The sequence below is a fragment of the Vollenhovia emeryi genome, unplaced genomic scaffold (assembly GCF_000949405.1).
Source record: "Vollenhovia emeryi isolate VEMERY1.0 unplaced genomic scaffold, V.emery_V1.0 DF939180.1, whole genome shotgun sequence".
Classification (NCBI taxonomy): domain Eukaryota; kingdom Metazoa; phylum Arthropoda; class Insecta; order Hymenoptera; family Formicidae; genus Vollenhovia; species Vollenhovia emeryi.
Window position 1 is genome coordinate 996,103 of NW_011967186.1, and position 25,498 is coordinate 1,021,600.

Consider the following 25,498-nt stretch of genomic DNA (forward strand, 5'->3'; position numbering starts at 1 on the left):
GTGTAAAAATTCTGAAAAAACTTTTCACCAGGGGAGTCGATTGGCTGAAAGCCGCGCGATTAGCTCCATCAACTTGCAACTTTTCTGCAAGAGCAGATTTTCCCGCATAAGCATAAGTTCCCTTTGCGAACGATTCAAGAATTCGAGCCCCTGAACGCGTTACGCATCCATGCACCGAGCGAAGTCGATAAAGAGCCGAGTGATGATGCGTGTTGATTCACTTGACGCGTAAGTTACGCCGGAGCGATGCCAACGACTTGGCCGAATGAATCACGTGGTTCACAGTGGTGGGAAAACGATATTGGGGAGGGAGGAATACAAAAGAGCGACGCAGCTCGTCGGGACGGAAATAGTAGCGATCAGTAGCGATTGTCATTACGCTCGTGGTGGTTTCGTCGTCTTCGTCGCCCGACGCGAGCAGCAGAGATCGTGAGTGAGTACCGAGTATACACGCGCCAATTGCTTCATCGTTCGTCGAAATCACCGACGTCGATTGGAACAACGCGGTTGTTTGCAAGGGTTGCCCGGTCCGTTGTCTGCATCCCGGCCCCAGCATCCGTCTCCAGCGTCCTTCCATGTTCAATCTACCCTCGTTTCGCCCAAACTTTTTTTTTCCCCCGAGCGAAACGCACGTTTGATGGAGAAGAGCGGAAAGATCGGAGTCTACGTAGCCCAAGGGATCTAATTGCATCGCGTTTCCTTCGTTCGTTTTCCTCCAGATGCCCCTCCATTTTATTGCTCGTTTATTAGATGCGATACGGATGCGACGTTTGTTCAGATTCGCTTCGTAGAGATAGTATCTAAACCCGGGATACGATACACGTGGCGCTCATCGTAGTTCACGCGCGCCTAATTCGGTTTCTCGTTGCCGTATCGCCACGGCCGCTCGGATCTGGTCGAAGGTCCGGTTTTTCAATTTTTATTCTGGTCAACTATTAACCAGAGGTTAGTCGATTCTCCATCTTTTTCCATGTTATTACCTAGGAAGGGACAGAGAATCGACTATCCTTTGGTTAAAATTTAACTGGAAAATGGAAAACCAGGCCTAACTAGACTTTAAAATGTATCGCTTTGTTATCGAGCGCCGACCATTGTTATCGAGAGCAGAACTGTTTTAGAACTGATTAGGAAACGCCCGCACCCTCGCCACAAGTCGTACATGCATGCGTTTTTCTTGGCCGAACTGGCTGCACCAGTTCAGAGTTTATCCTCTTCCTTCTACATTGGGAAGAGAGATAAAACTTTGCACTGGTGCAGCAAGTTTAGCTAGAAAAAAACAGGCCCCATTGTCTTCCTAGATACGACGCTTCTGACGCGGAAGTATCCAATTTCAGGAACGGCACGATCCGTTGGTTTCAGCGCTTGCGTCTCTCGAGAGGAGCGTCGGTCCCCAGGATAGATATTAGTCTTGAAAGCGAAGCTAATGAACAATTTTGTCAACTGCTTCTCTTGAACGTTATTGAAATTTTCCTATTCGACTTCTTTAGCGTCTTTCTTCAGGTGTAAAGGCATTCATGACGCTGAGCGTACACTGTGTATATGAACCAAACGGTCGCCAAAAATCGCCGTTTTCGAATTTTTAAAAAGATAAAAAGTTAGTTGAATCGAGATTCAAGTTGGCATTGACAGAAATGGACATCCGGGGAATTCAGATTGGCGAACGTTTCTTCTTTTTTTTTGGAGATCACGACACGATCTCGTCTCTCTTATCTATACTTATGTTGAACAAACAAACGTGAATTTCGTTATTCGATATCGCGGTTGCCAATCGCATGACCGTACTGCGCGTCGCACGCGCTTGTCCTTTTTGCTTCGTTTCATTTTTCTTTCAACAATTCGTCTTTCGAATGAGCCACGTTCCGTCGCTGTCGCTTCGAATACGTGAGACTTCGCAGATGCCTGAAGCGCACAATCATATCGCGCTCCAAATATATCAAAATAACGCAGCTACCATGGCACTCGTGATTTCGCATAAAAAGAACCTACAAAAAAAAGTTGTCGTTACTAAATATATTTAGTTGGCAGTATTTCTTTAATTCAAACATATGTTTTTCAATTAAACATACATAATGTACTCAAGTATATATATTTTTAATTAACAAATAATTATGTGAAACAACAAATATCTGTTTGAGAGCTCGTGGCCGCAGCATATCGAGGGGGAAACCGCTGAGGGCATTGCGTACAGATTTGCGGCATTACTGGGCATTAGTGTGGGCATTGGGCCTTGCTGGGGCATTATAAAGACAAAATAAGATAAGATAATATAAAGAAATGCCCACTGAGCATTAGTGGGCATTGATGTACAAGATTTTGATCAGCGGTTTCCCCCTCGCAGCATATAGTTGGATCAAGAAATATTTTCTTGATTCAACTCTTTCTCTTTTCCCCTCAGCGTACGTAAAAGGCACGTATCGTTTTACCTCGCGGTTGTCGCGATTGTCAATTGGGAGGCAAGCCACTACGACAACGTCGCGTGACAGAGACGTGCGTTTATAAATCAGCTTTTTATACATGCATTTACCACGTGACCCAACGAGTCAGTTTATCACGCCGAGTGAGAAATGCGCATCTAGCGGAGATCGAGTATTTTTGTTTTCTCTTTATGCGCTCGAAGAGGCGAGCAATCAATCGTAATCGCGCAATTTCGTCATTTCGAGGAAGAGGAGGATAAAGAGTCCGGGGGAGGGGGAGGGGGGTATTCGCGACGTATCGGTGTCATCGCGACTTGGCGCGTGACTGCGTTTTTTTTTTCTTCGGAAATCTCGTTGCTCTTGCTAAGCATATCGATAAACCGTGCGTATCGTACATTGTACACGGATGCACGACCGGTGTCGAAATACTTGGACGTAGGAATGCGGTATCTGAGGGACACGGGTCGAGGTCTGGAAGCCTTTTCCTACGACGAAATCGTGGAGAGCTTTAACCGTCGAACACACGTAAAAAGAGAAACTTGGGCTCACACGCACACGGGTGCCGCGGACTACGTTCACACGTTAAGGCCATTCTACAATTGCGTAAACGTAGTTGTAGGGTTGTAGGAGTAGAAGTAGTAATAAGTGTTGTACATCAAAGTAATATACAATAGAGTGAGATACGTCGTAATTGAAATGAATGATTAGTTAATTAGCTTTTACGTCCTACATTGTTGTAGTCGTGAAAGATCAAGTTCAGCCATCTTTTACAACAGGCTTTACAATTGGAAATGCTAGTTTAAAACTGTGTTTTACAACACTGTACAACCGCTAACAACCACGTTTACGCAATTGTAGAATAGCCTTTACACCTTGAGGATCCCGCGGCCATCTTTTTTACAGACGCAGTCAAATGTAGTTCTTTGCGCTTGCAATTCTCTCTGTATTAGCCTGTACGCAGAAAATAATACCAGGATGAGCTGCGGACCTGTGTAAAGAGCTTGAAAATTGCACAATTCTTCCACGCGATCCTAGCGAGAGATGATTCGTCGAAACGATGTCGAATCGACGAGTCATTTCTCGCTGGGATTAGAGTGCGCGTAAAGACAGATTGAGTCTTCTTAAAGGCTATTCTACAATTGCGTAAACGTGGTTGTTAGCGGTTGTACAGTGTTGTAAAACACAGTTTTAAACTAGCATTTCCGATTGTAAAGCCTGTTGATAAAAGATGGCTGGACTTGATCTTTCACGACTACAACAATGTAGGACGTAAAAGCTAACTTAATCATTCATTTCAATTACGACGTATCTCACTCTATTGTATATTACTTTGATGTACAACACTTATCACTGCTTCTACTCCTACAACCCTACAACTACGTTTACGCAATTGTAGAATGGCCTTTAGGTTTCATCAAACGTCGCTTAACTTTAATCTCGGTTTAATCCAGGTTTATCTCTTTCTAAAGTAACAGTTGGAAAGGGACGGGAACGAATTAGGCTGAGCTCAAAGTTAAGCGACGCTGGTGAAACCGGGCCTTAAGGCCTGTGTCCACGATGCTAGAACTTGGTCCAAGTTCTAGTTTCAAGAAATGTGTGGCCAATCAACTTGCAGCTATTCCATAAAAGCTGCACGTTGATTGGCTACACATTTCTCGGGACTAGAACTTGGACCAAATTCTAGATCGTGGACAACAGGCCTTTTGAAGTTGCTCATCGGATGAGCCGTTGTTGAGATCCGAAAATCTGAGGGCCTGTCGACTCGCGTAAACTACTTATTATTGAACTGTTTGCGAGATATTTTAAACGTGGAGTTGTTTACGACACGTTTGCGGTTACGCGTGTGTTCAAATTGCGTTTAATGACACAATATCGAACGTTACAGTTTCCCAAGTGTTCGTAAAATGTTATTGCCAGTAAAGAATTAACCAGGTGTTTGCAACGTATTTCCAAACGGTATAACCGCCGATAAAGCTCTTCATAAACAATGTAACTATCGATAAAACTCTTCATAAATAAATACAAACGTCATCTCTCGCTTAAAATTTTCACCGGGGCAGAGCAGCGGCCAAAATTTAGCAAGACAAAAGAACCGTGACGCAAAACAAGCGCGCGCGCGGTGCGTTCGCGGAGTCTAGCGCTGAAAGCATCGGTCTATCTTCGTTGTTTGTTACAAGTCGAACAAAGACTGTTTAGGTGCTAATAGCGCGAACGCGCCTTACACACATGTGGCAATATATGCATATAATTGCGGGAGCGATCAGCGAGACGGCCGTGGCTGCTCATTGTTCGGCCGACACTTGGGAATCCGTTATCGCCACGTGACCGCGCGTCCATCGCGTGTCCCGTCCCAAAACAACGGACGTTCGTAGGCCGAACCCTCCCCCGGGCGATTACCGTCGTGTCACCTTGGCGATCTCGCCGCGTATTCGCGTCTTCCGCTCTCGCGAGAGAAGTGAGTCACTCGTGAGTTCCGCAAAACCGCACAATTGTGCAAATCGAGCGACCGCCGCGGAGGCTGTGCGGGGAAAAAATACACACGTGCGTGTGCCGAGCTCTCCGATCGTCGTAGACATTTTTTCATTCGGTTGACCTCGACGCTCCTCTCGCGGTTCGAGCGGAAAAAGAAAATGGCTACGTCTGAAAATTCTCGGCGATAGCCGCGCGTGTTGCGAAAAGGAGAGATAGACGAGCGTCGACGTAAACGTTTCTCACGAGGCAAAATTGATCGCGGTTCCAAGACGAGATTCCGTCTCGTCATTTTCCCCCCCTCTCTTGTACGAGGTTTGACGTCTACTCTGCGTTTCAGTCCGAGACTTTATCGCTAGATTGCATTTTTACTTCGACGTATCGCCCTCGAGTAATACTCGCGAGCTTGGAGATCGAGCGAACGGAGGAAACTCGGTATATTCGCGTACTTTTCGTCCGCGATATCGGTTATCCCGTTTCGCACGAATCCGTGTCTAACCTATACTTCGTTATCGACACAATTTTCACTTCTAGGTAGCTCGATAGCTTGAGGATTAGCCATGAAGAGTTTGGTGGCTTTGCTGTTGCTGGCGGTCCTCGCCACGGGACATGCCATTGCCTTCAACAAGATCCTGGATGCTGAGTGGTTCATTTTCAAGGTACAAGGCCATCGCATTAGTAGCAAACGGCTACCGAGTCTTGCGTCATGGGTTAATCTAAACAGTTAAAGTGTAACGAAAGTTTAGCTTCCCTCCTCTCATATTCAGTTACTGTTTCTTAAGTGCATTAGCAACACTGACATACTTAACTTATCAACCACAGATTATATTTCAATGGAGTAACCTGTACATGTGTGTCGTTTGATAACAAGTGTAATCCGATTCGGTGCTTGGTAGCGAAACGAAGACGGCACTCGACTGCGAGAAGTTCTTGAGCAGGGTGTCCAGTGGTCAGGGAAATCTGGAAAACCGGGAAATGTTGGGGAAAAGTCAGGAAATTTTACGATTTATCTGGATTTTTTACATCGTTTCACATTATTTCTGAATAATTTAAAGCTTCTAGAAGATAAACCTTTCTCTGGCTCTCAGCACGCCAATTTTCTCTTTCGCCAAACATCAATTTACTTATAAATGTGGTCGGTAATTGATATTTTGATCGTCGTGTTATTTTATTTCAGTGTGTTCAACCGAGACAAAACTATAAAAGAAAAGATGAATTACTAAACTGTACAATCTAAGTAAGTTATTATCTAGTAAGTTGCGAACAAAATGCAGTTGGGCAAAACGAAAGCGTCATAGTAGTGTCTTTAATTTCAATTTTTATCTTCTTGAATTCCGGACTTTTGTTTCCAAAGAAAAATATTTCAAGGACCTCGTTATTTAACTTGATTTACCGTACGGATGTACGCAAATTATGCATCTTGAAGAAAGTTACGCTAAACTGTCAGGGAAAAATTAATTCCGGCTCCCGGTAAACCTGAAGAAGTCAGGGAACTCTTTTCCTAGAGTTTGCTGGACACCCTGTTGAGCCTATAATGTTCAAATGATCAAATCAGATGGATAATTGTAATGTCTGAAACAAGGGGTGAACCGCTGAGGACATTGTGGTGTACGGATTTGCAGCATTACTGGGCGCTTTTTGGGCATTAGTTTATGCATTAAGCCTTGCTGGGGCATTATAAAGTAAGATAAAGTAACGCGCACTGGGCATTAGTAGGCGTTGGTGTACATGATTTTGGTCAGCGGTTTGAACCCCTCGGTCTGAAAGGAGTGAAGTGTTGCTAACGTATTTGCTATTATTTTAAGATGCATCATAAGAAGGCCTACAAATCCCCGCTCGAGGAGGGCTACAGAATGAAAATCTTCTTGGATAACAAGCGCAAGGTCGCCGAGCATAATCGCAAGTACGAGATGAACCAGGTTACCTACAAACTGGGAATAAACAAGTACGGAGATATGGTGAGTATTGGGAAACAAATTATCTGTTGTTGGGGAGCGAGCGATTATTTCATAAGACGCACATTTCTCTTGCAGTTGCATCACGAATTTGTCAGCACGATGAATGGCTTCAACAAGTCATTGAGTGCCGTAAAGAAGCACCTGGGAGCAACTTTCATCCCGCCAGCTAACGTCGAATTGCCAAAGGAGGTCGATTGGAGGGAACACGGCGCTGTCACGGAAGTTAAGGATCAAGGGCACTGTGGATCCTGCTGGGCATTCTCTTCCGTAAGTCCGTCCTTTAATTCTACTGGTGTCTTGTAATCTTTCAATTCAATTTCGAACGATGATGATATCTCTGGATTGCATTTGTAAATGTTTTGCAGACCGGATCTTTGGAAGGCCAGCATTTCAGACACACCGGCGTCTTAGTGTCGCTAAGCGAGCAAAACCTGGTCGACTGTTCCAGCAAGTACGGCAACAATGGGTGCAATGGCGGTTTGATGGACAACGCCTTCCAATATGTCAGAGACAACAGAGGCCTCGACACTGAGAAGAGTTACCCGTATGAGGCGGAGAACGACAAGTGCAGGTTTGCCAGTCGATTATAAAAGCATGATTGAAACATTTGTAGAATGGCGTGATTCATTAAATTCCTAAAACTGCAGATACAATCCGAGAAACAACGGCGCTACCGACCTCGGCTTCGTAGACATTCCACAAGGAGACGAGGAGAAGCTGAAGGCTGCGGTTGCCACTGTAGGCCCCGTCTCGGTCGCTATCGACGCCTCTCACGAATCCTTCCAGCTTTACAGCGAAGGTACGTTATTATTCGTGCTTACATTTACTTGATACATTAATAAAGTAATGTTTTTTTTCATTTCATCCCTGGCAATAAGTTTGTGTAACCTTTTTAATTTTGTAAATCGGAAATCTAGTCCACAATTGGCGATACTAATTCTTATGTCGCAAGAGCTGAACTCCTTTTACTTGCGTTCTCAATTCTTTTTTTGTACCTCAAATCTCACGGGGGATTTTTTTTAGGAGTGTATTACGATCCCGACTGCAGTGCGGAAAATCTTGACCACGGTGTGCTGGTCGTCGGCTATGGTACAGACGCGGAAACCGGTCACGATTACTGGCTAGTTAAGAACAGCTGGGGCGAATCGTGGGGTAAAGGCGGTTACATCAAGATGGCTAGAAACAAAGATAATCAGTGCGGTATAGCAACCAGTGCTAGCTATCCTCTCGTTTAACTTAATAACGAGCTCTAGCGCGTTGTGATCCGCTAAACATGGCATGTGCTTAGGGACCTAGAAAAGTTTCGCGATTAAAAAAGAAAAATGTTTTTACGCACTTCCTAATGTATTATAATCTTAATTGCACTTTAACTCAAGCTGTAGTAGAATTTCTGTAGCCAGTTTTCCTTTCTTACCGTGCTATGAAAGGAATTTTTGTTACAAAGGGTTTTACGGATCTCCAAGCTTTCTTAGGTCTCTATGTAATTGTTTAATTTGAACAAAGCCAAAAGATAAACGTTCGCGAAAAACGCGAAGGTTGCGAGGACGACGACGATTCGTCGTTCATCGCTTTGATAAGTTGGATTTAGCGACAATTGTGGACGCGTGTTATCTTAAGTTAGATTTAATCATAATTTTTTATTCAAGTTTATAAAATGGTTAATATTGCCCAGAATATTTTTTTAGTATCCCAAGACAAGAAATGTCCGTGAAAACTTGATCCTCTACTAAAGTTACGTAACTGATAAATGGTCGATCTAATTAAGCGGTTTCAAGAAATTAATTACACGTGTGTCTCTCTGGTAATAATCCAGAATTAACGCCAGGTGTTGTTCATTAAGAAAATTGATCTCTATTTTTTAGAAAACATGGGAAATAAAGAGATTCTTAATATGCTACTCTCATTTATCTTCTACACTTGTGAATAATAGGTCCGATATCATTGTACGACAGCGATGCGTCACGGGACAGATGCGATATGTTTTCCCTTTCAGTGTTTTGACTGCTGCTTCATCGCGATCTCTCGACGCGGAAACCGAGACGATGATGGATCGTCAAGTTATTACGATTCAGCGTTATCTCTGATAAATACGAGCTGCGTCAATTTCCGATAAGCAGTCGCACATTGAACCAAAAATGTCCTTTTCCCCCCTTTATCGCCCATGATTGTATTGTCAGTAATTATGCCAGGTTTCTTTGAGATATTAACATTTATGTTTTACTATTTCTTTAAAACATATTGTCACTTATATCGTATTATTATTCGCTTAAGGGCCAGTTTCGGTCAACTGCTAACCGAAAGTTAATTGATTCTCCGTCTCTTCTTAAATAATGAGATGGAAAAAGATTGGGCGTTGACTGAACTCTGGCATACGTTGGTTTCACCAACGTTGCTTAACTTCAAGCTCGGCTTAATTCGTTCTGTCTCTTTTCAACTGTTTAGAAAGAAACTAACGTGAATTAGACCCAGTTTCGTCAACGTTTAACTTTAAGCTTAGCTTAATTCGTCCTCTGTCTTTTTTCAACTGGTACTTTAGAAAGAAACAAACTTGAATTAGGCCCAGTTTCATCAACTTTTGTTTAACTTTAAGCTCAGCTTAATTCGTCTTCTGTCTCTTTTCAACTGTTACTTTAGAAAGAAATCAACTTGAATTAGGCCCAGTTTCACCAACGTTGTTTAACTTTAATTCGTCCTTCGTCTCTTTCCAACTGTTACTTTAGAAAGAGACAGACGCGAATTAAACTAATTGTAAGATGAAAGTTAAGCGACGTTTGGTGAAACCGGGCCTAAGAGTTGGAAAAAGATGGAAAGTAAATTAAACCGCGATTAAAGTTGATCTGCATTGGTAGAAATAGGCACAAGAGAGGTACTGTTATTAACATTTTCATTAAAGTGCGCGATATGTACGCGCGTGAGTTGATTTAAAAAATTTTACCCGCGACATGTTTCGAAGAGGGCGCTTTCCAATCGGAATTGAAGCAGCGGAAGCAGCCATCGTCTCTGTTATCACAGAAACTGACAGGGTTTCTTCGACGTGGCCGTATCGGTCCAGTGATTGGACCGGGAGCCATTAACTAGACAAACAACAGGGTTTCTTCGATGCCTCCAGCATGAATGTCGTTGTTGTAACCGGCGGTACGGGGCTCGTGGGTAGAGCCATTCAAAGTGTCGTCGAGCAGGATAAGAGGGAGAACGAGAAATGGATATTCGTTGGATCGAAAGACGCGGACTTGTGGTGAGTCAAGTAGTCGTCGAGGTTAGGTCGACCAAGTCGCTCGCGGGACTTTTAAAAATTGCCCACTTACCGAACGTTCACTTTTCACCGACTTTCGCAGTGACAAGGAGAGCACGCGGAGGTTGTTCGAGGCTCACAGACCGACCCACGTCGTTCACTTGGCCGCCATGGTCGGCGGCCTCTTCCACAACATGTCACATAATTTGGACTTTCTGGTAAATATCCCCCGAGGAACGCGGGATCTCTTGCAACTCGCGCCTGTCCAGGGATTTTAACTCGAACGTGGCTTCGTTTGCGATTCTAATATCGTAATCTTATGCTTGCAGCGGAACAATGTGCACATGAACGACAACGTCCTGCACACAGCTCACGAGCACGGTGTCACGAAGGTGGTTTCGTGCCTCTCCACTTGTATATTTCCCGACAAGACGTCCTATCCGATAGACGAAACTATGGTAGTAACACGCAAATATATTAGATACACTGGCTGCGATAAGAGCTCGTACATCGGTACCTGTTCTGTGTGTTTCAGGTACACAACGGACCGCCGCATCCTTCGAATTACGGCTACAGCTACGCCAAGCGACTCATAGACGTTGCTAACAGAGGTTACCACGATCAACACGGTAGACAGTACACCAGCGTGATTCCTTGCAACGTATTCGGCCCCCACGACAATTTTCGTCCCGACGCCAGTCATGTAATACCTGGTTTAATGCGGAGACTCCACGACTTGTGCAAAGATGGTACGAAGATAGCTTTGCGTCGTTTAAACGTCATTTAAATGTATCGAATGAACATTTTCTATCGGAAGGAAACACAGAAGATAAGGTATTCACTGTGCTGGGCTCGGGTAAACCTCTGAGGCAATTCATCTACAGCATAGACTTGGCGAAGCTGATAATTTGGGTGCTGCGGGAATATGATTCTGTGGAACCGATCATATTGTCAGGTAATTATTCACTTGGACTCATTTTCCTAAACCTCTTATCGTTTTACGGTGAATGTAAATTGTCAACGGCTTTGTGGCTGCTACTATTCTTACCGCTGAAAAGTGTCGGCGAACTTTATCGCAGCGATTGCAAAAGAAAGATGGTAATTTTCAGTGGACGAAGCGCAAGAAAAATCGATAGCGCAGGTGGCGGAGACGCTGGCGCGAACTTTCGGCTTTAAGGGACGCGTGGTATACGACACGTCGGCAGCGGATGGACAGTACAAGAAAACGGCGAGCAACGCGAAGCTACGAAAGTACCTGCCCGATTTTCAGTTCACGCCTTTCGATCAAGCGATCGAAGAGACTGTTGATTGGTATATAAAAAACTACGACCGAGCGAGGAATTAAAATAGTGGGATTGCAAACTTTATAATCTTGCTACGGTTTATACTTGGAGATACGAGCTTCAGTTACAGCTCGTCGGAATTCAGTTATTAATGGTGAACGATATGAATGTCACGAGCGGCAAAACTGCAAAATATATTGAAGATCGATGGGTGTTGATCGTATAATTTTATCATGCTGTAAAGAAGCTGTTTTCCGAAGTAAATTATCTTTACGAAACGTTGTACTTGTCACTCGAGATGAACGAGATCGAAACGTTTCGTTAAACCTTTGCAGGCGAGTTCAATCGAGGCCTCTAGAATTGGCAATAATTTCGGTGAGTATTTCCAGACTGTTAAATAAACATTTGAGGATACGTGGATATTTTTATTGATCTGGAAAGTTACCTACCGAATGCGCATACTAAAGATAGATCCAGGCGAACACCTGCCGCGGTGCATTTATTTTCGCTCGTTCGAGGCACTATCGGAGTATATTTTAGGTCAGTTTGCGCATAAATTTGACCGATAGACCGTTTTATGATGGGTACTGACTGACGCGACGTGAAATTTAAACGTAATTTCGCAAATGTGTATCAGCAGAAAAAAAAAACTTGATTAGCGGCTCCGAGAATTTTCTTTAACGCCTAATATACTTGATATATCTTTTGCTATTTTAAGAATATTCGGGCAGACTTTTGGAGGCGGAATCTTCGGCGAAAGTGGTCTCTCGCAAATTGAAGAGCCGCAAATCAAACCGTTGAATGCAACGTCTCTTTGGTGAATTTTTAATTCGGGATTCGGCCAATTCTCAGTTAGCGAGAATGTCCGAAATTCAGGAACATCGCGCGCGCGATGTAAAGATGCCGGCCTTTGAAAAGGTCCATTTCAGGTTTTCAATTAATCCACATCTTGAAAAGCTGAATAAAGGACGACGTCCGTCCACTCGTAAATTACCGTTCCGCTGATGTCCGTCTCCCATTGTAACACACAATCCCGGTTAATACGCGGACAGAGCGGAGAAAATTTTAATTAGCCGACGTCAGAGTACAATCGGCTCAGCCCCGGGAACAATGGACCGGGAAATAAAGGATCGGTCGTTTGAATGAAAAAGAAAAAGAAAAACAGGTCACGATAATTCTCGCGACGAACGGCGAACGACCGGCGATCGATCCGGGCGAGGATAAACCACGCGCGTGTCCTTATCGAGACGCGTCTTCGACCCGCGACAGGACACGAGGGACCCTTCGCCCCGGCGGTCGTTTCCCTCGAGAGAAATGAATCACCCCGCTTTTTTCCCGAAACGTTCCTCGCGTGCCGCTACTCGCGCGCGACGTCTCCGTTACCGCGATCGAGTCGATCGATCTCGGGGCGAATGTAATTCACCGTCTTACGTGGGATATAATAGGATTATCGGCTCACTCGCAGTCCGATTAAATTCTCGATTAAACCGCAATCAATTCTTCAAGTGAAAATTTAATCGCGGCCGCTACTTGAGCTGCAACTCGTTCATTTTCAGCGCTCCCAGTAATAATTACGTCGAATTAATTGAATTGGGGGTCGAATTAAAACATCACCACGCGAAAATAAAACGAGCGCTTGACGTTGCGGTTCCACTTGCAATCGAATTGGTGGAAATTGTTGTAACGCATTGTAAAAATATTATATACGAATACTTCGATCCGGATACAATCTTGCGATTAATAACGCTTGCCCTACAATCGATTGCTACAATTCGGACCTGACTAGCGCATTAATTCTTTTGATCTTCAGGATATCATGGATACCGCCAAGTGTTAAAATAACGAAAACGGATTATTTTTCGGGAAATCCATACGTCGCACAATCGGATCGGTGAAATTGTAACGTATGTTGCAAAACTATTATTGCGTTTTTAATTGGACGTGTTCCTTCTAAAATTTTTGGGGTGAAAACAGAGTGAAATATTCATTCCAGTGGAGAAAATATTTACTTCAATGGAGTGGCTATGTAATGAATTTTACTCCATGGTTCCGTTTTCACTCCGAAAGCTTTAGAGAGCGCACGGGCAGAATTTTCTTTTAAAATTGATCCTGAAAATTGTATAATCGTGGGACAACGCGGTATTTCAAAGAATTTTTTAACGAGTTTTTTTTTGAAATTTTACCATACGTTTCGCTAGTAAAATTACTAGTAAAATGTATACTAAGTATAGCGAAATTTTAAACAACTCGCGTAGTTCTTCAAAATGCCACGTTGTCCCACGATCACACGATTTTCAGGATAAATTTTAAGAGAAACTTCTCTCCGCGTATAATCTTACAATGTGCATAATTGAACGCTTACGCTAGTCAATTGCCACAATTTGGATTTGATTGCCGTACTAATGTATCGATTCTTTTAATCTCTAGAACATCTCGGATACCAACAGGAAGAAAAATTATTTAACGACTTTACACTGGCTGGTTTCATTTAATAATTTATTCCAACGTTTCGACCGTCCGGATTGTCCCTTTCGAGGAAATGTCTACAATTTGGAGAAACTTATTATTTATAAGCCGTTCGTGTAACAATTGGCGGTATAGCCACCGAGACAAAATGAAATTCACAACTCTACACTTGCGTATGTTAGTCAAACGTTACATTGTAAAAAGATGTCATCCGTCTCCGAGTATCGGACGGAGAAAACTGTGTTCAAGAGGGCACGTCCATCCGACACAACAGCCGCAGTAGGGCCGCGGTCAGGGACGTTACATCGAAAAGGCACAGTGAACACGAAGCGATAAATAAATAAAAACACGAGAAATATGATCGGAGTCAAAATTGAAGGAAATCGAATGAATAGGACGTGAAGAAAAAGAACGCTGAGGTAACGTCAAAATTATATCTTATATCTTGTCTTGGATAACGCCGAGTGTTCGAATAATGATGGACGGATCTTTTCGCGAGATCTGTACACGGAGGGTAGTCGCGTTCACCCTCGCCCTCCATCTAGATGTACGCGCGCGTTTATTCATTGATATAAAATCTGAATATGATTATCAATGAGTAGCGATTTCAAAATCAGGGGAAAGGGCGATTCAGTGGAAAGTCCATAAGTCACGTATGCGCGATAAGATAAGGGAATGCTGAGACGGAAGTGCTCCGATTATCCGCGCTTACGTTCTCCATTATCCATACGTTCGCCTGTGATTCTATCGTGCGTAATCTATCGCATTTTATCTGCGTGCATGCGATACGACGTATAAATGCCTAAATAAACCAACAGGAAAGAACAGTGTTATACGGAGAAACGCGATGCAATAAATAATCAACTGCTTAATACTTTCGTGACGCACCAACTTAGGTCTGGTTTCACCAACGTCGTTTAACTTTGAAGGATCGTCTACGATGGACGAAGTAAGCCTGGTGCAAGAATCCTAGCGGAAAAAGTTTCTATAAGTAACTACAAAAAATTGACTTGAAGTAGAAATTTGTAGCAATTTTTACATCTTCATTGAAACGTTAAACACTACTGTTTTTTGTAAAAGTATCTGCAAAATCGTACCACAAATTACGATGTTCTCAAATCAAGAAGTTATTGCAAGTAGTGTTTCATGAAAGTGTACAATTGTGTAAAAATTATTGTAGCACAAAACTTTACTACTAGTTTAAAAAATTGGAGAAACAAAATCCTAAAGAGTTAAAACATCTGCTTACTCGTAGGATGTTACAAAAGTTGACAAACGTGTTCCAGTTCTTGCATTTTCATGGTGATTTTTATAACAATTTTTTAACTTACGTAGAATTTCTCGGATTCTGGCGGTTGTATTTAATTTTTTGTAGAATCTTGTAGAATTATTTCCGGTAGGAAAGTCAGAGTAGGAGTAAAGAAACGAATCATTTCCATTTCTTACCCCTACTTGAGCTCCGACGCTTACTCTCGGCGAATTAGAGCGCGGTTCGACCAGTGCTATAAATATTTTACAAAATTATGCCTGCACCTTACCTTTTACACTAATAAGTAAAGGTTACGGTTTCCTTAATTCTCGCTGCTTGCTTCCAGTGTATACGGTCCTTAAGCGTAGCTTAATTCGTTCTCTATCCAACTTTAGAAAGAGGCAAACAGGAATTAGACCGAGATTAAAGTTAAGCATTTTCGCAAATAGGCTTAAAAAATATACATATTTATATAAACTTGTAAATAGCTTACCGAATTTTGAGGCCTTCACGCACGAATCTATTTAACACGTGAGTGCCCATCTACAATAAAGATTTAAACCCTGAGCCTTAAGAAATTGACTAATCGCAATCGCGCGTTCTACTCCCCCTCGGCCGTGATTGGTCAATTTCTTAAGACTCCGGGGCTTAAATCACCTATCGCAGACTGGGACTGATACGTAAACCGTACGAAAATCGTCCAATCAGAGTCGACTATTCCCCTCCACATTAGGGGCTTCAATCAGAGTCGACTATTCCCCTCTACATTAGGACTTTCTCACGGCTAAGCAGATCCGTGCGCGAACTCGTGAAGGCCTTGGCGCGCGTCGCTGAAAAAACGCTCAAGACGGACAAGGAAGTAACTCGGCCACGAAAGGGTTGAACTGCCGATCGACCTGGCGGACGCGTTTCGGCAGCTGCGGGTAAAATGAAATAAAACAAAACGGAGGGGGTGGCGCGTACACGCGCGCGGACAAAGGGATGGTGGCCCAAACGTTCCCGGGGCGCGAAGCGACGCTCGGCGTCGAGACGCAAGCGCGCCTCGGCGCCGCCGCCGCCGCCGCCGCCGCTACGGAGGGAGACTCGCCGGCGAGGGGGGGGGGGGACTTTGTCTTGGGTGCCACCTCGGTGCCGGCACGGTTCAGTCAGTCGCGCCTCGGGGTGGTTCGCTCCGCTGTACCTCGCCGCTCTCCGTCGGTGTGCTCGCCGAGAGATGTGCTGCTCCTCCCGCGCTGGTGGCGCGGACGCGTCGTGATTGCGCGCCCTCGGCACGTGGCCGGTGGGTAGCGTACGCGACTCTCGGTGGCGCCGGGGCTTCTCTGCTATCTCGTTTACAGGAGACAAGGGGGACGGAACGATGACGTTAAGGAGGTACGAGGCTCCAGGGCGATCTCGGACCCGGTAGCGGTCGGTCTACCCTCTTCGCGCGGATCCCTCGAGAGCGTCCCGGTGGACCGTGAGAGAGAGAAGAGGCCTCGAGACGCTGACCCGCGGCGATCCTGACGTCGCGGAGACACGGGAACGGAGGGCGAGCGTGAGCGGGCGCGAGGGGATAAAGAGACGCGGGGCCGCCGCGCCGCGCCGCGCCGGTGGCATCGCTCGGCGCTGACGGGACCGACGCCGAGCGTCGGCCACCGCCGTCGTCCGCGCAGTGGACGCGCGGGCGATCTCGGCTTCAGCGAAAAGAGAAAAAAAAACCGAAAGAGAACGTGGAGACGGTTCGAGAGTTGGCCATCGATCCTGGGACGTCGCGTCAGGGGTGTGTAAGGATTATGCAAAAAAATAATACACGTTGATGAAAATTGCTCGGGGCGCCGCTCGATTAGAGAGTACGTTTCATTTGTGTGCCGCTCGCGACCGTGTCCTTCAGTTCCCGTTGAATCGATCGAAATTGTATTATCTTGGACTAATTTGAAATTACGATCGTCGCGGTTTAGCTATCGAGTTGAACTTTGGTAAGCTCGTTGATTTATTGTTGTGACTAGACCGCGGCTGATACTGGCTGATCTTATCGCAGCGGCGCGTGCAGCGATGAACGCGCGATATTTTCGCGTTGGATCGCGTAAAGCAATTGCGTGCGAAGAACCGTCGGTTCCCGATCTCGGGCTTATTCGTGGTAAAATCGTCGGCCCCCTGTCGATTGCCTCCAGATCCCGAAGACAAACTGCGGGTGTCTCGCGCGAAATCCGTCGTATCGCAGAGGCCGCGCGTTACGTCACCGCGGCGATAAACGGCGGGGCGATAACAATTTGTAACGGCAAAAATAACGCGAGGATCAATCCCGCCGGCAATTCACGCGCGACGCGGCCGCTCGTCGGCGTATGATAATTTAATTAGGCGATATCGATTATATTCGCACTCGCGTAGGCTCGGCGAATTAGCGCGTGGACGAGCCCCGCGTGTATCTCTTTCTGCTCCGGAGCAGAGCTCGATTCTCGAATTCACTCGCGAGAGTGTGCGAAAATTCTGGCTCTTGCAGAAAAGCTGCAAGTTGATCGGCTGCTCGCGCAGCTTCTAGCCAGTCGACTGCAACTTTGCTGTGCTCTCTAAAAGCCAATCGGTGGATTGTCACCGATTCAGGTCCGGTTTCACCAACGTTGTCTAACTGTGAGCTTAGTTTAATTCGTTCTTTGTCTCTTCCCAACTGTTACTTTAGAAAGACGCGAATTGAACTGAAATCTAAGTTAGTCGACGTCTGGTGAAACCGGGCCTTACAGTTGTGGGTATACCGCTGCGATTTTCAGCAGTATACAGGTGGAAAATTTATGTTTTCTTGTTAAAAAGAATGCCGGGTAAAATTTCTGTGTTAAATGCCTAACACATTCATTTCTTTTCAGCTATTTTAATAATTTTACATTTGACGTCAGTTAACGCAAGAGCAACATGTTACATTAACACGTGAATGCGTTAAACGTTTAGCACAAAAATTTCCACCGGCATTTTTCTTAAAGAAGAAAACACAAATTTACCAACTGTGTACTTAAGATGATCTTTAAATGTAGGAATTGACCGTAAACAAGGCTTAGTGTGCATTCAGTGCGCTCTAGTGCAACCAACCGAATTTGCTATTAGTTTAAATCGTGTTTGTCTCTTTCTAAAGTAACAGTTGAAAAGAGATAACACGAAGCTAAGCTCGAAGTTAAACAACGTTGGTGAAAGCGGGCCTAAGTTGAAAGCGCGAAATGGTAGCTGCAAAGATTTAGTTCCCTTTTTATTCTCGCAGCCGGGATTGATCCTCGCGAAAGCTTTATCGCGGAATACATAACGGTATCTCTCTTTCGAATGAATTCGAGAATCGAGCCCTCCCGGCCGTCGACGGTATATTCTTCGATTTAACGGCGGGTTCCCTTGCCCGCGAGTCTCGCGCGTGTCCGCACGTCGGGGAACTCGTGGAGATATAAATCGGGAGCGAGTTAATACTAAACAATGTAATTGTTTTCGACGGGTCGGCTTATTTTTAGTCGTTCCACAAATAACGCGGTCGAAAATTAAAGACAGACCAGGGGAAAGAATGGAAATAGAACAGTATTTCAATTATATATTCTTCTGTACGTGTGTTCCGGGGTAATCTGGAATTTATTTCAATTCACTTTTAGCACGCGCGACGCTCGCAACGTCTTTTCGCAATAATGCAGTATTCTGTGCTTTTCGAGATTATAAGTGTACACGTTTCACGCTCGGGATTATTTTCTTCAAAGGCAATTCGTCGATACACTTTAGAATGGCATCTCTCTCTCTCTTTTCTTGTTGCTTGTTGTTATAAAAATTGATAAATTATATATATAATATAATAATTATAATAAAAATATATATACATTTATATTTATATTATATTTATATTATACTATATTATATATGAATAATATAAATATCAGCACGCACGAACGTATTTGCGCCACGCAATCGTGAAATTGTGAGCGAATCTCCCCGCTATCGATGTCTCGGAAGCACCGATTGTTATTCTACGTCCTGTATTGTATTTTTCGCAATATCGTCGCGGTGTAAAATATCACCAGCGACTAAATAATTTGAATATTTTTCGTTTCTCGACACCCCGCTTTTGTCGTTGACACCGGCCATTTAAAACTTGGCCGGCTTCAAGCTGTTTCTGCGGAAACGGGGACAACGAGGAGAGTGTCAATTTTCATAACTTTTGTACGTTTTGCCTTCTATCGCCGTCGACGAAATTTTGCAAATAGAGTCGCGTGAAACTACGGTACGCTTCGTCAAATATACGAAGTAACAGAATGAGACGCGAAAACTTCCAAGTCTACGACCTATTGCGATTATTTTTTCATGAAATAAGTGTCGCTTGGGTTCCTCACTTAACTGGGCGAGTTTCGTGCGACAATAACGAAAATTGCTATTGCGAAGAAATAAGCTGAATAATTAAAAAAACAAAACGACATATAGAAAACTGCTAATGCAAGGGTCTAAGGCAAGATGTAGGTCGCCCATACTTTGTAATTTATTAAAACGTGAATTCATACGCCGTTTCTTTCCACCTTTGTCATGCGCGCCGGTTTCTTTAAAAAAAAACACAATCTCTACGGTAGACTTTTCTCTAACAGTGAAACGCGAAATGCGAAACATGATTAATTCAATGCTCACAACAGATTTGTGAGCAATTACGCATCGAAATTCCGTCGAGCGCGCGCCAAAATTTCACACTTGATCATGACACGCGACCCTAATCGATATCCACGATTAGGGCCTTCGCACACAAAATTGCATAGCTGCATGTGCATAGCATGAAAACTGTTTAAACCAATGAACATTGAGCATTGAGTCGCCATGATTGATTTACATAAAATGCTTATTGGTCTAGACTGTTTTGTGCTGTGCATATGCAACTATGCAATTTTGTGTGCGATGGCCCTTATACGTACGCGATTTCATATCGCGTAAAAATTGTTGCACGGAGATTATCGTACGCGCCGCGCTCGTCACATTTTACAAACGTCCATTCATAAAAGTCAATCGCGAGCGACGCGAGGAATCGCGAACAAAACGTGCCATCGCGCCTTGATTTACGAGAGAGAGAGAGAGAGAGAGAGAGAGAGAGAGAGAGGAGGGAGGGGAGAGGGAGAGAGGCTCTACTACTCTCTCCGACGGGAAGTTTCTCTCGCACAATTCAGAGATACTTAACTCTATAAACGCGAACAGGCGCGACGCTGTCCCTTTGAGATACGACGAGCGAGAGCTCGCGGCGTGCGGTGTTTCTTCGAGTTTCCTTCGCGCACAAGCCGAGCTTGGACAATGTAATTCGCAATTTTCGCAGTCGGACCGCCTAGCCCGACCCGCCCCGTTTATTGAACGTTGTTTACAAAACGATTATGTCGGCGATACTTTGTAATTACGGGGCGGAGTAAACGGGCTCGATTATTTCAACACTTTTAACGGAGGGGAAATTGTGTGCGCAGACGATGGAGCTCGGCGTCTATTATTATCGAAAGAATAGAGAATACTCCAGTACTTTGAGAAAAAAAAAAATTGTATCGGAAAAATCGCTTCCGTGCTTGAAAACTATTTATAGAACTTTTCACCGGCGCACTCGATTGAAGAGTGTTGTAGCAATGTACATTGCAAGTTGGAAGTATAAGACACACAACGAGACGCGCGGGGAGAGAGAATTTTCCCTTGAAATTTGCCTGAGAAAGCATTTTATGGGAGTTTTTTTTTTCCTCAAATTTCACTCTCAACTCAATTCGGAAAACTCGTAAAATTCGTTGAAACGCCACGTTGTCCCACGATTGCACGATTCTCAGGGCAAATTTGAAGAGAACGTTTCCCCCCCGTCCACCGTTTCGATGGGAAATTTATTGAAAGAGGTCTCGGAAGACGATCTTTCCGTAACATGAAGGGGCCCGACAGCATTTGACGACGGGACGGCATAAAAGTGTCCCGAGACCGATCTCTCGCGGTTTCGATCGCGCCCGATAGTGTTCTCCACTAATAGCGTTCTCTGTTTTGCAGGCTGCCGAGCTTTCAACCTCGCGCGGACCGTCGAAGGACATCGAGGGACAGTTTGACGTGTCCGTTCGTCCAGTGTCTTATCAGTGAATAAATTAGTGAGTCATCGGGCGACGATTACATCGCGCCGGGCGGCGCGATGCGGCGTCGTGTCGCTCGTCGGCGCGCCGTCGGTGGTAGCCGCGGGGAGGCCGTCGCGGCGACGAGCGGCGTCGTCGGCAGGGCCGCCGAAGAATGGACGACGTACGCCGCGATAAGAGCCACGGTCACAGCTGTCAGTGCGTCGGTCGGCGCGGCACGCGACGCCGACGTCGGCGTCGCCGTCGGTCGCCGCTGTTTGCCCGCCGCGAGCGCCGGGCAGGCCGGGCGGGTCGCGCGGTGATTCGCGTGTGAGCAGGTGGATTCGCGGGGCTTCGCCGGCCTGTTGGATGGAAGTCGACGACGACGAAGGCGGCGACGACGACGCGACGCGAGATGCCTGGTATCGTGGTGTTCCGGCGACGCTGGAGCGTCGGCAGCGACGACCTCGTCGTGCCCGGCGCTTTCCTCTTCATCCTGCATCTCATATGGTGAGTGACGCGAATAAGCGGCTGGGTGAAACGGAGGGAGCGGAGAGAGAGAGAGAGAGACCAAAGGGGATGTAAAACGGAGCAGAGAGGATCCAGGCGAACAGCTGTGCGATGTACCGCGTGCTCGCGCTCGCGAGCCAATTTTTCTTGGAGCCGTCGCGAGTACACAATGCAATTAAGTACTTAAAGATTGTCTCGTCTAATGGCAATGCTCCACTTTGCTTTCTCGACCATTCTCCGTCCCGTTTCGTTGCAGTTGGGAATAAGAGTACACGGAGAGAATTTTCGTTAAAAAATTTACCCTGCAAGTAAGATGTATATTAAGCGTAATTACCGGTAAAAAGGTGTGGTAAATTTTTAAGGAGCTCTCATAAAATTCTTCAAAGTGCCGCGTTGTCCCGCGATCGCGCGATTTCCAGGATAAATTTTAAGAGAAAATTATCTCCGTGTAAATAATCTTTCCACGTGTTCCGATCTGTACAAGATTCCCGTTAGTTTTGTCACTGGAAACGTATAAAGTTCGTGGCGAATGCAGGATTCGTAAAATTGTCGATCCTTTAAATCTAAATAATGAAACTAGAAAAGATTGGAGCCTTTGACTAGTTTCCAACGGAATGCATTAAAACCTTACATAATTACGTTTTGTGCGCTTTCCCTTCTGTCTCTTTTACTTTCCGTACTTTTTCCGAAGTAATTTAGATCACGTTTGAATAGCAATTATTGTCAGTGATCGTTGAGGGAATTAAAACTCGCGCTTTTTACGATAAGGTCATAAGGCACGTAAGACACGTTATTATCATCGCCCCATTGTAAATTTAGATATATTCAACGAACCAGCTGCGCGTATCCGTAAGCGCGTTTTAATCCGTGCATAATGTATCATGAATCCTTGAACAAAGTAACCGAGACACATAATTCGAAAACGTCGCATTTAATCGTTAACGGATCGAGATACGGTTTATATTGCAATTTAGTGACAAAATTATCCCCCCATCATTATCCACGCGTAGTCATCAAAGTTGTATATCTCTCAAATTTTTAAGCGCTATTTAATACGCTATTAAAACTTGAGACGTTTTAGCAACAGATGTCGATTTTACAGAGAGCTGATTTTAGAGAAAGTCTCGAAGACACTTGTGTCACAAGACATTTTTCCCTCTTAATAGTAAAGGTTTTTTTTTCTTAAAATTGAAATCACGTTGGTGTAAAACTTACTCGCAATTTACGCGAACGGACTTGATGCATTTCCTTAGAAACGTTACTGAAAGAAAGAGCTATCTCCGCTTACATTTGGTCGACTAACGTCGCAGATTCTGACGCACGCACCGTGCAAAACGTTGAATTTTATTTGCCAAATTATCTTGCAACTTTGTAAAAAGAAATGCAATTTCGCCGGAACGTTACTCGTCTTGTTACCCCGGACGTTAATGGACGCCGCATGTTTCATCTCCGAAGGGTTCTCGAACTCGACCTATATATTCGATTTTACGCGCGCCAATTAGGAACTCTCTCACAGATTCCAGTCAATTCATTTCCGCCGCGATCTGCTAATTGATTGCGCGAATATGTACCATGGTATCTACGTACCGCTATGAACGTGCATCCGACTAGATCCACGAAGCTGAAGCTATTTACCCGGACTGGTAAATGTCTGGATGAAACTTACGAAAGTGGAATTTAAAATTAAAATTCCGGCAAAGGGAAAACGCGGCAGGCAATATGCTTCCATAATAATTAAAAAATTCTTAAGTTAAATGTTTTTAAAAAATTTTAAACTGCGCGGAAATTCGACGAGAGAGCTTTCTGTCTACCCAGAAATTCAGTCGACGACAACTGTACTCGTCAGTCGTTACAAGCGGAAAAGATTGATACTTAACAAATCTTTAAGCCTACTACTTTTCTGTACAGTCGTAAATCTAAATGGAATAGAACATTTTTACCGGAAGAGAATCTTTGCGCGCAAAGTGCGCGCGGGACATTTCTGCAGGAATTCACCTGTGAATTTTGAATTTCTCACCTCGTGTAACGAAGGTATCTTGAATTCAATGCCTGATCAAAGGGGTAACCTAACCACTTGACGTATTCGTGCCTCCGAAATCATTGTAAATTCCTTAAGAAATCCCCGTGTAATCATTTTTCTTCATTTTCAAGTTTCTTTGCTTGATGAACACTAACCGATGTAGAAAGTTGCAACAGTACTAGTACTGTTTATTGCGATAAATATTACCACGTGCCTCGGTGGTCGAATTGGTTGGGACGCCCGCCTGGAGCGTAGAGAGGTCCAGGTTCAAACCCTGGCTGAGGTTATTATTTGTCGCAATGAATTTTCTTTAATTAGAATTTGCCAGCCATGGGTCGTCATGCAATTTTCTACATTGGTTAATCAACTACTGGCGTTAAATAATTCTTTACGTAATGGACATTAAACCTGAACATTTCTCAACTTGTTCATCTTCCCCCAAAATTTACTTCTTTTAGTGAATATCCAAATATATAATATATCATAGTCCACGCCTATAGGCGCGCATTATTTGTTTCATAATATGACTGAAATAGTTGCTGTTAGGACAGTGAGTTTATACACCTTTGCGCGCAAATTTCGAACAATAAACAGTAGATACAAATGCAAAATTACTTCTCATCAAGACTGGTGGGAAAAGTGGGAAAAGTGGGAAGCAAGGAAACATGTTTTCTACCTAACCGAATGCTACAATCTCAATTGAAATTGTCTCTACAAGCAAATGCTTATTAGTAAAATCAAAACGATATAATGTTTTGAGGAAATCTAACAGCTCTTAACAACGTCGCCTATTTTTAAACGTGCATATAAGAAAATTATTGGCAATTAGATGAAATTATTTGTAATCAGATGAAATCGTGTGAAATGTAATGAAATCATAAATCGGACAACATTTTAGCTGGTGGCTACCTTCTTGTGCCTGATCGTCTGTCGTGCATGCGTGTCCACGAAAACAAACGTTTACGCGGGCTGTTTGGCACGTGCTAGCGCCCACGGTCTAACGTTCGCGAGAGTCCGCGAGTCGCGTTAATTGTGTATCGCAATTCCGCCCATTGGCACGGCTTTGAGATTGCGCTTGCGGCAACGAGCGAAAATAATGACACACCGCATATAAACGAGGGATCATTTTCAAGAGTGCGAGCGCGGCCTTGATTATTCTTGGAACGGGGTATTGGTTTGTTATTTTCAGAGTTCGTTGTGTGTAAACGCACGGGTTACACAGATCTCCTTGTGTCTTCCTTCGTCATTCGCGAGTCACCACTGATACCAGATATCTTCCGCGTGTCAGATCGGATCTGTCGCGATTGGTAGCGCAGATAGGAAAGGTCGCTCCCGTTAGATAAAATTGCAGCTAATCGCGTTGATAAACGTCGCGACGTTTCATTTTACCTTCACCAATAAAACCGATGCAAACAAATCGCGGGTCTTTAACAAGTGGAGGAATACGAAATTTACTTCGTTAGCTGATGCACGGTATCGATGTTCTAGCCAACGTAGTTTTCGGCACTTAGAAAGAAAATTAAAGATAGCAGATGCATCGCCTTTTGCCCGGAGTTACTCTCTAAGGTCGGTCAAATCTTATGTTCAAGATCGTCTTAAAATCATCTTCAGATGCTCCACAGCCGGGGAAGCGTGAATCTGTGAATATTCACCGTTTTCAGTGATAATCCACTGATTGACTTTCAGAGAGCAAGAGGTCTATTTTTCCTGACCCGATCGTTATTCAACGCGACAGGGTTGCTTTCGAGAAATCGATTTTTATTTTACACGTATATTTTCTACGCGGCGCAGCCGGTCATTGTTTTTCAAGAAAAGTCGGTCGCGCGAGAACACTTCTCCCGTGTATTATTAGCGATGATCGAGAA

The 25,498-nt window shown here is 44.4% G+C and overlaps 3 protein-coding genes across 5 annotated transcripts in view; all 3 read left to right on the forward strand.

The window, feature by feature from the left end:
• The first annotated feature begins 323 nt into the window (after positions 1-323).
• LOC105563153 (cathepsin L) lies at positions 324-8,738 on the forward strand. Of its 3 annotated transcripts, none has more exons than XM_012014514.1 (7): positions 324-433; positions 5,418-5,542; positions 6,689-6,841; positions 6,917-7,108; positions 7,207-7,412; positions 7,489-7,640; positions 7,865-8,738. In XM_012014514.1, the coding sequence occupies exons 2-7, from the start codon at positions 5,444-5,446 to the stop codon at positions 8,074-8,076; spliced, it is 1,014 nt and encodes a 337-aa protein (XP_011869904.1). In that variant the 5' UTR covers positions 324-433; positions 5,418-5,443; the 3' UTR covers positions 8,077-8,738. The 3 variants fall into 3 exon arrangements, with proteins under 3 accessions (XP_011869904.1, XP_011869906.1, XP_011869905.1); XM_012014516.1 differs by lacking the exon at positions 324-433 and adding an exon at positions 4,806-4,869; XM_012014515.1 differs by lacking the exon at positions 324-433 and adding an exon at positions 5,217-5,318.
• An 887-nt stretch (positions 8,739-9,625) lies between these two features.
• LOC105563155 (probable GDP-L-fucose synthase) lies at positions 9,626-11,773 on the forward strand. Its single transcript, XM_012014517.1, has 6 exons — positions 9,626-10,076; positions 10,177-10,291; positions 10,403-10,531; positions 10,609-10,822; positions 10,891-11,028; positions 11,183-11,773. The coding sequence occupies exons 1-6, from the start codon at positions 9,952-9,954 to the stop codon at positions 11,416-11,418; spliced, it is 957 nt and encodes a 318-aa protein (XP_011869907.1). The 5' UTR covers positions 9,626-9,951; the 3' UTR covers positions 11,419-11,773.
• A 9,571-nt stretch (positions 11,774-21,344) lies between these two features.
• Positions 21,345-25,498, forward strand: part of LOC105563157 (sn1-specific diacylglycerol lipase alpha) — a 56,067-nt gene continuing 51,913 nt past the window's right edge. The window contains exon 1 of the mRNA XM_012014522.1: positions 21,345-21,613. Within this exon, the coding sequence (XP_011869912.1) occupies positions 21,519-21,613 (95 nt within the window). The 5' untranslated portion in view covers positions 21,345-21,518. The remainder of the gene's footprint in view (positions 21,614-25,498) is intronic.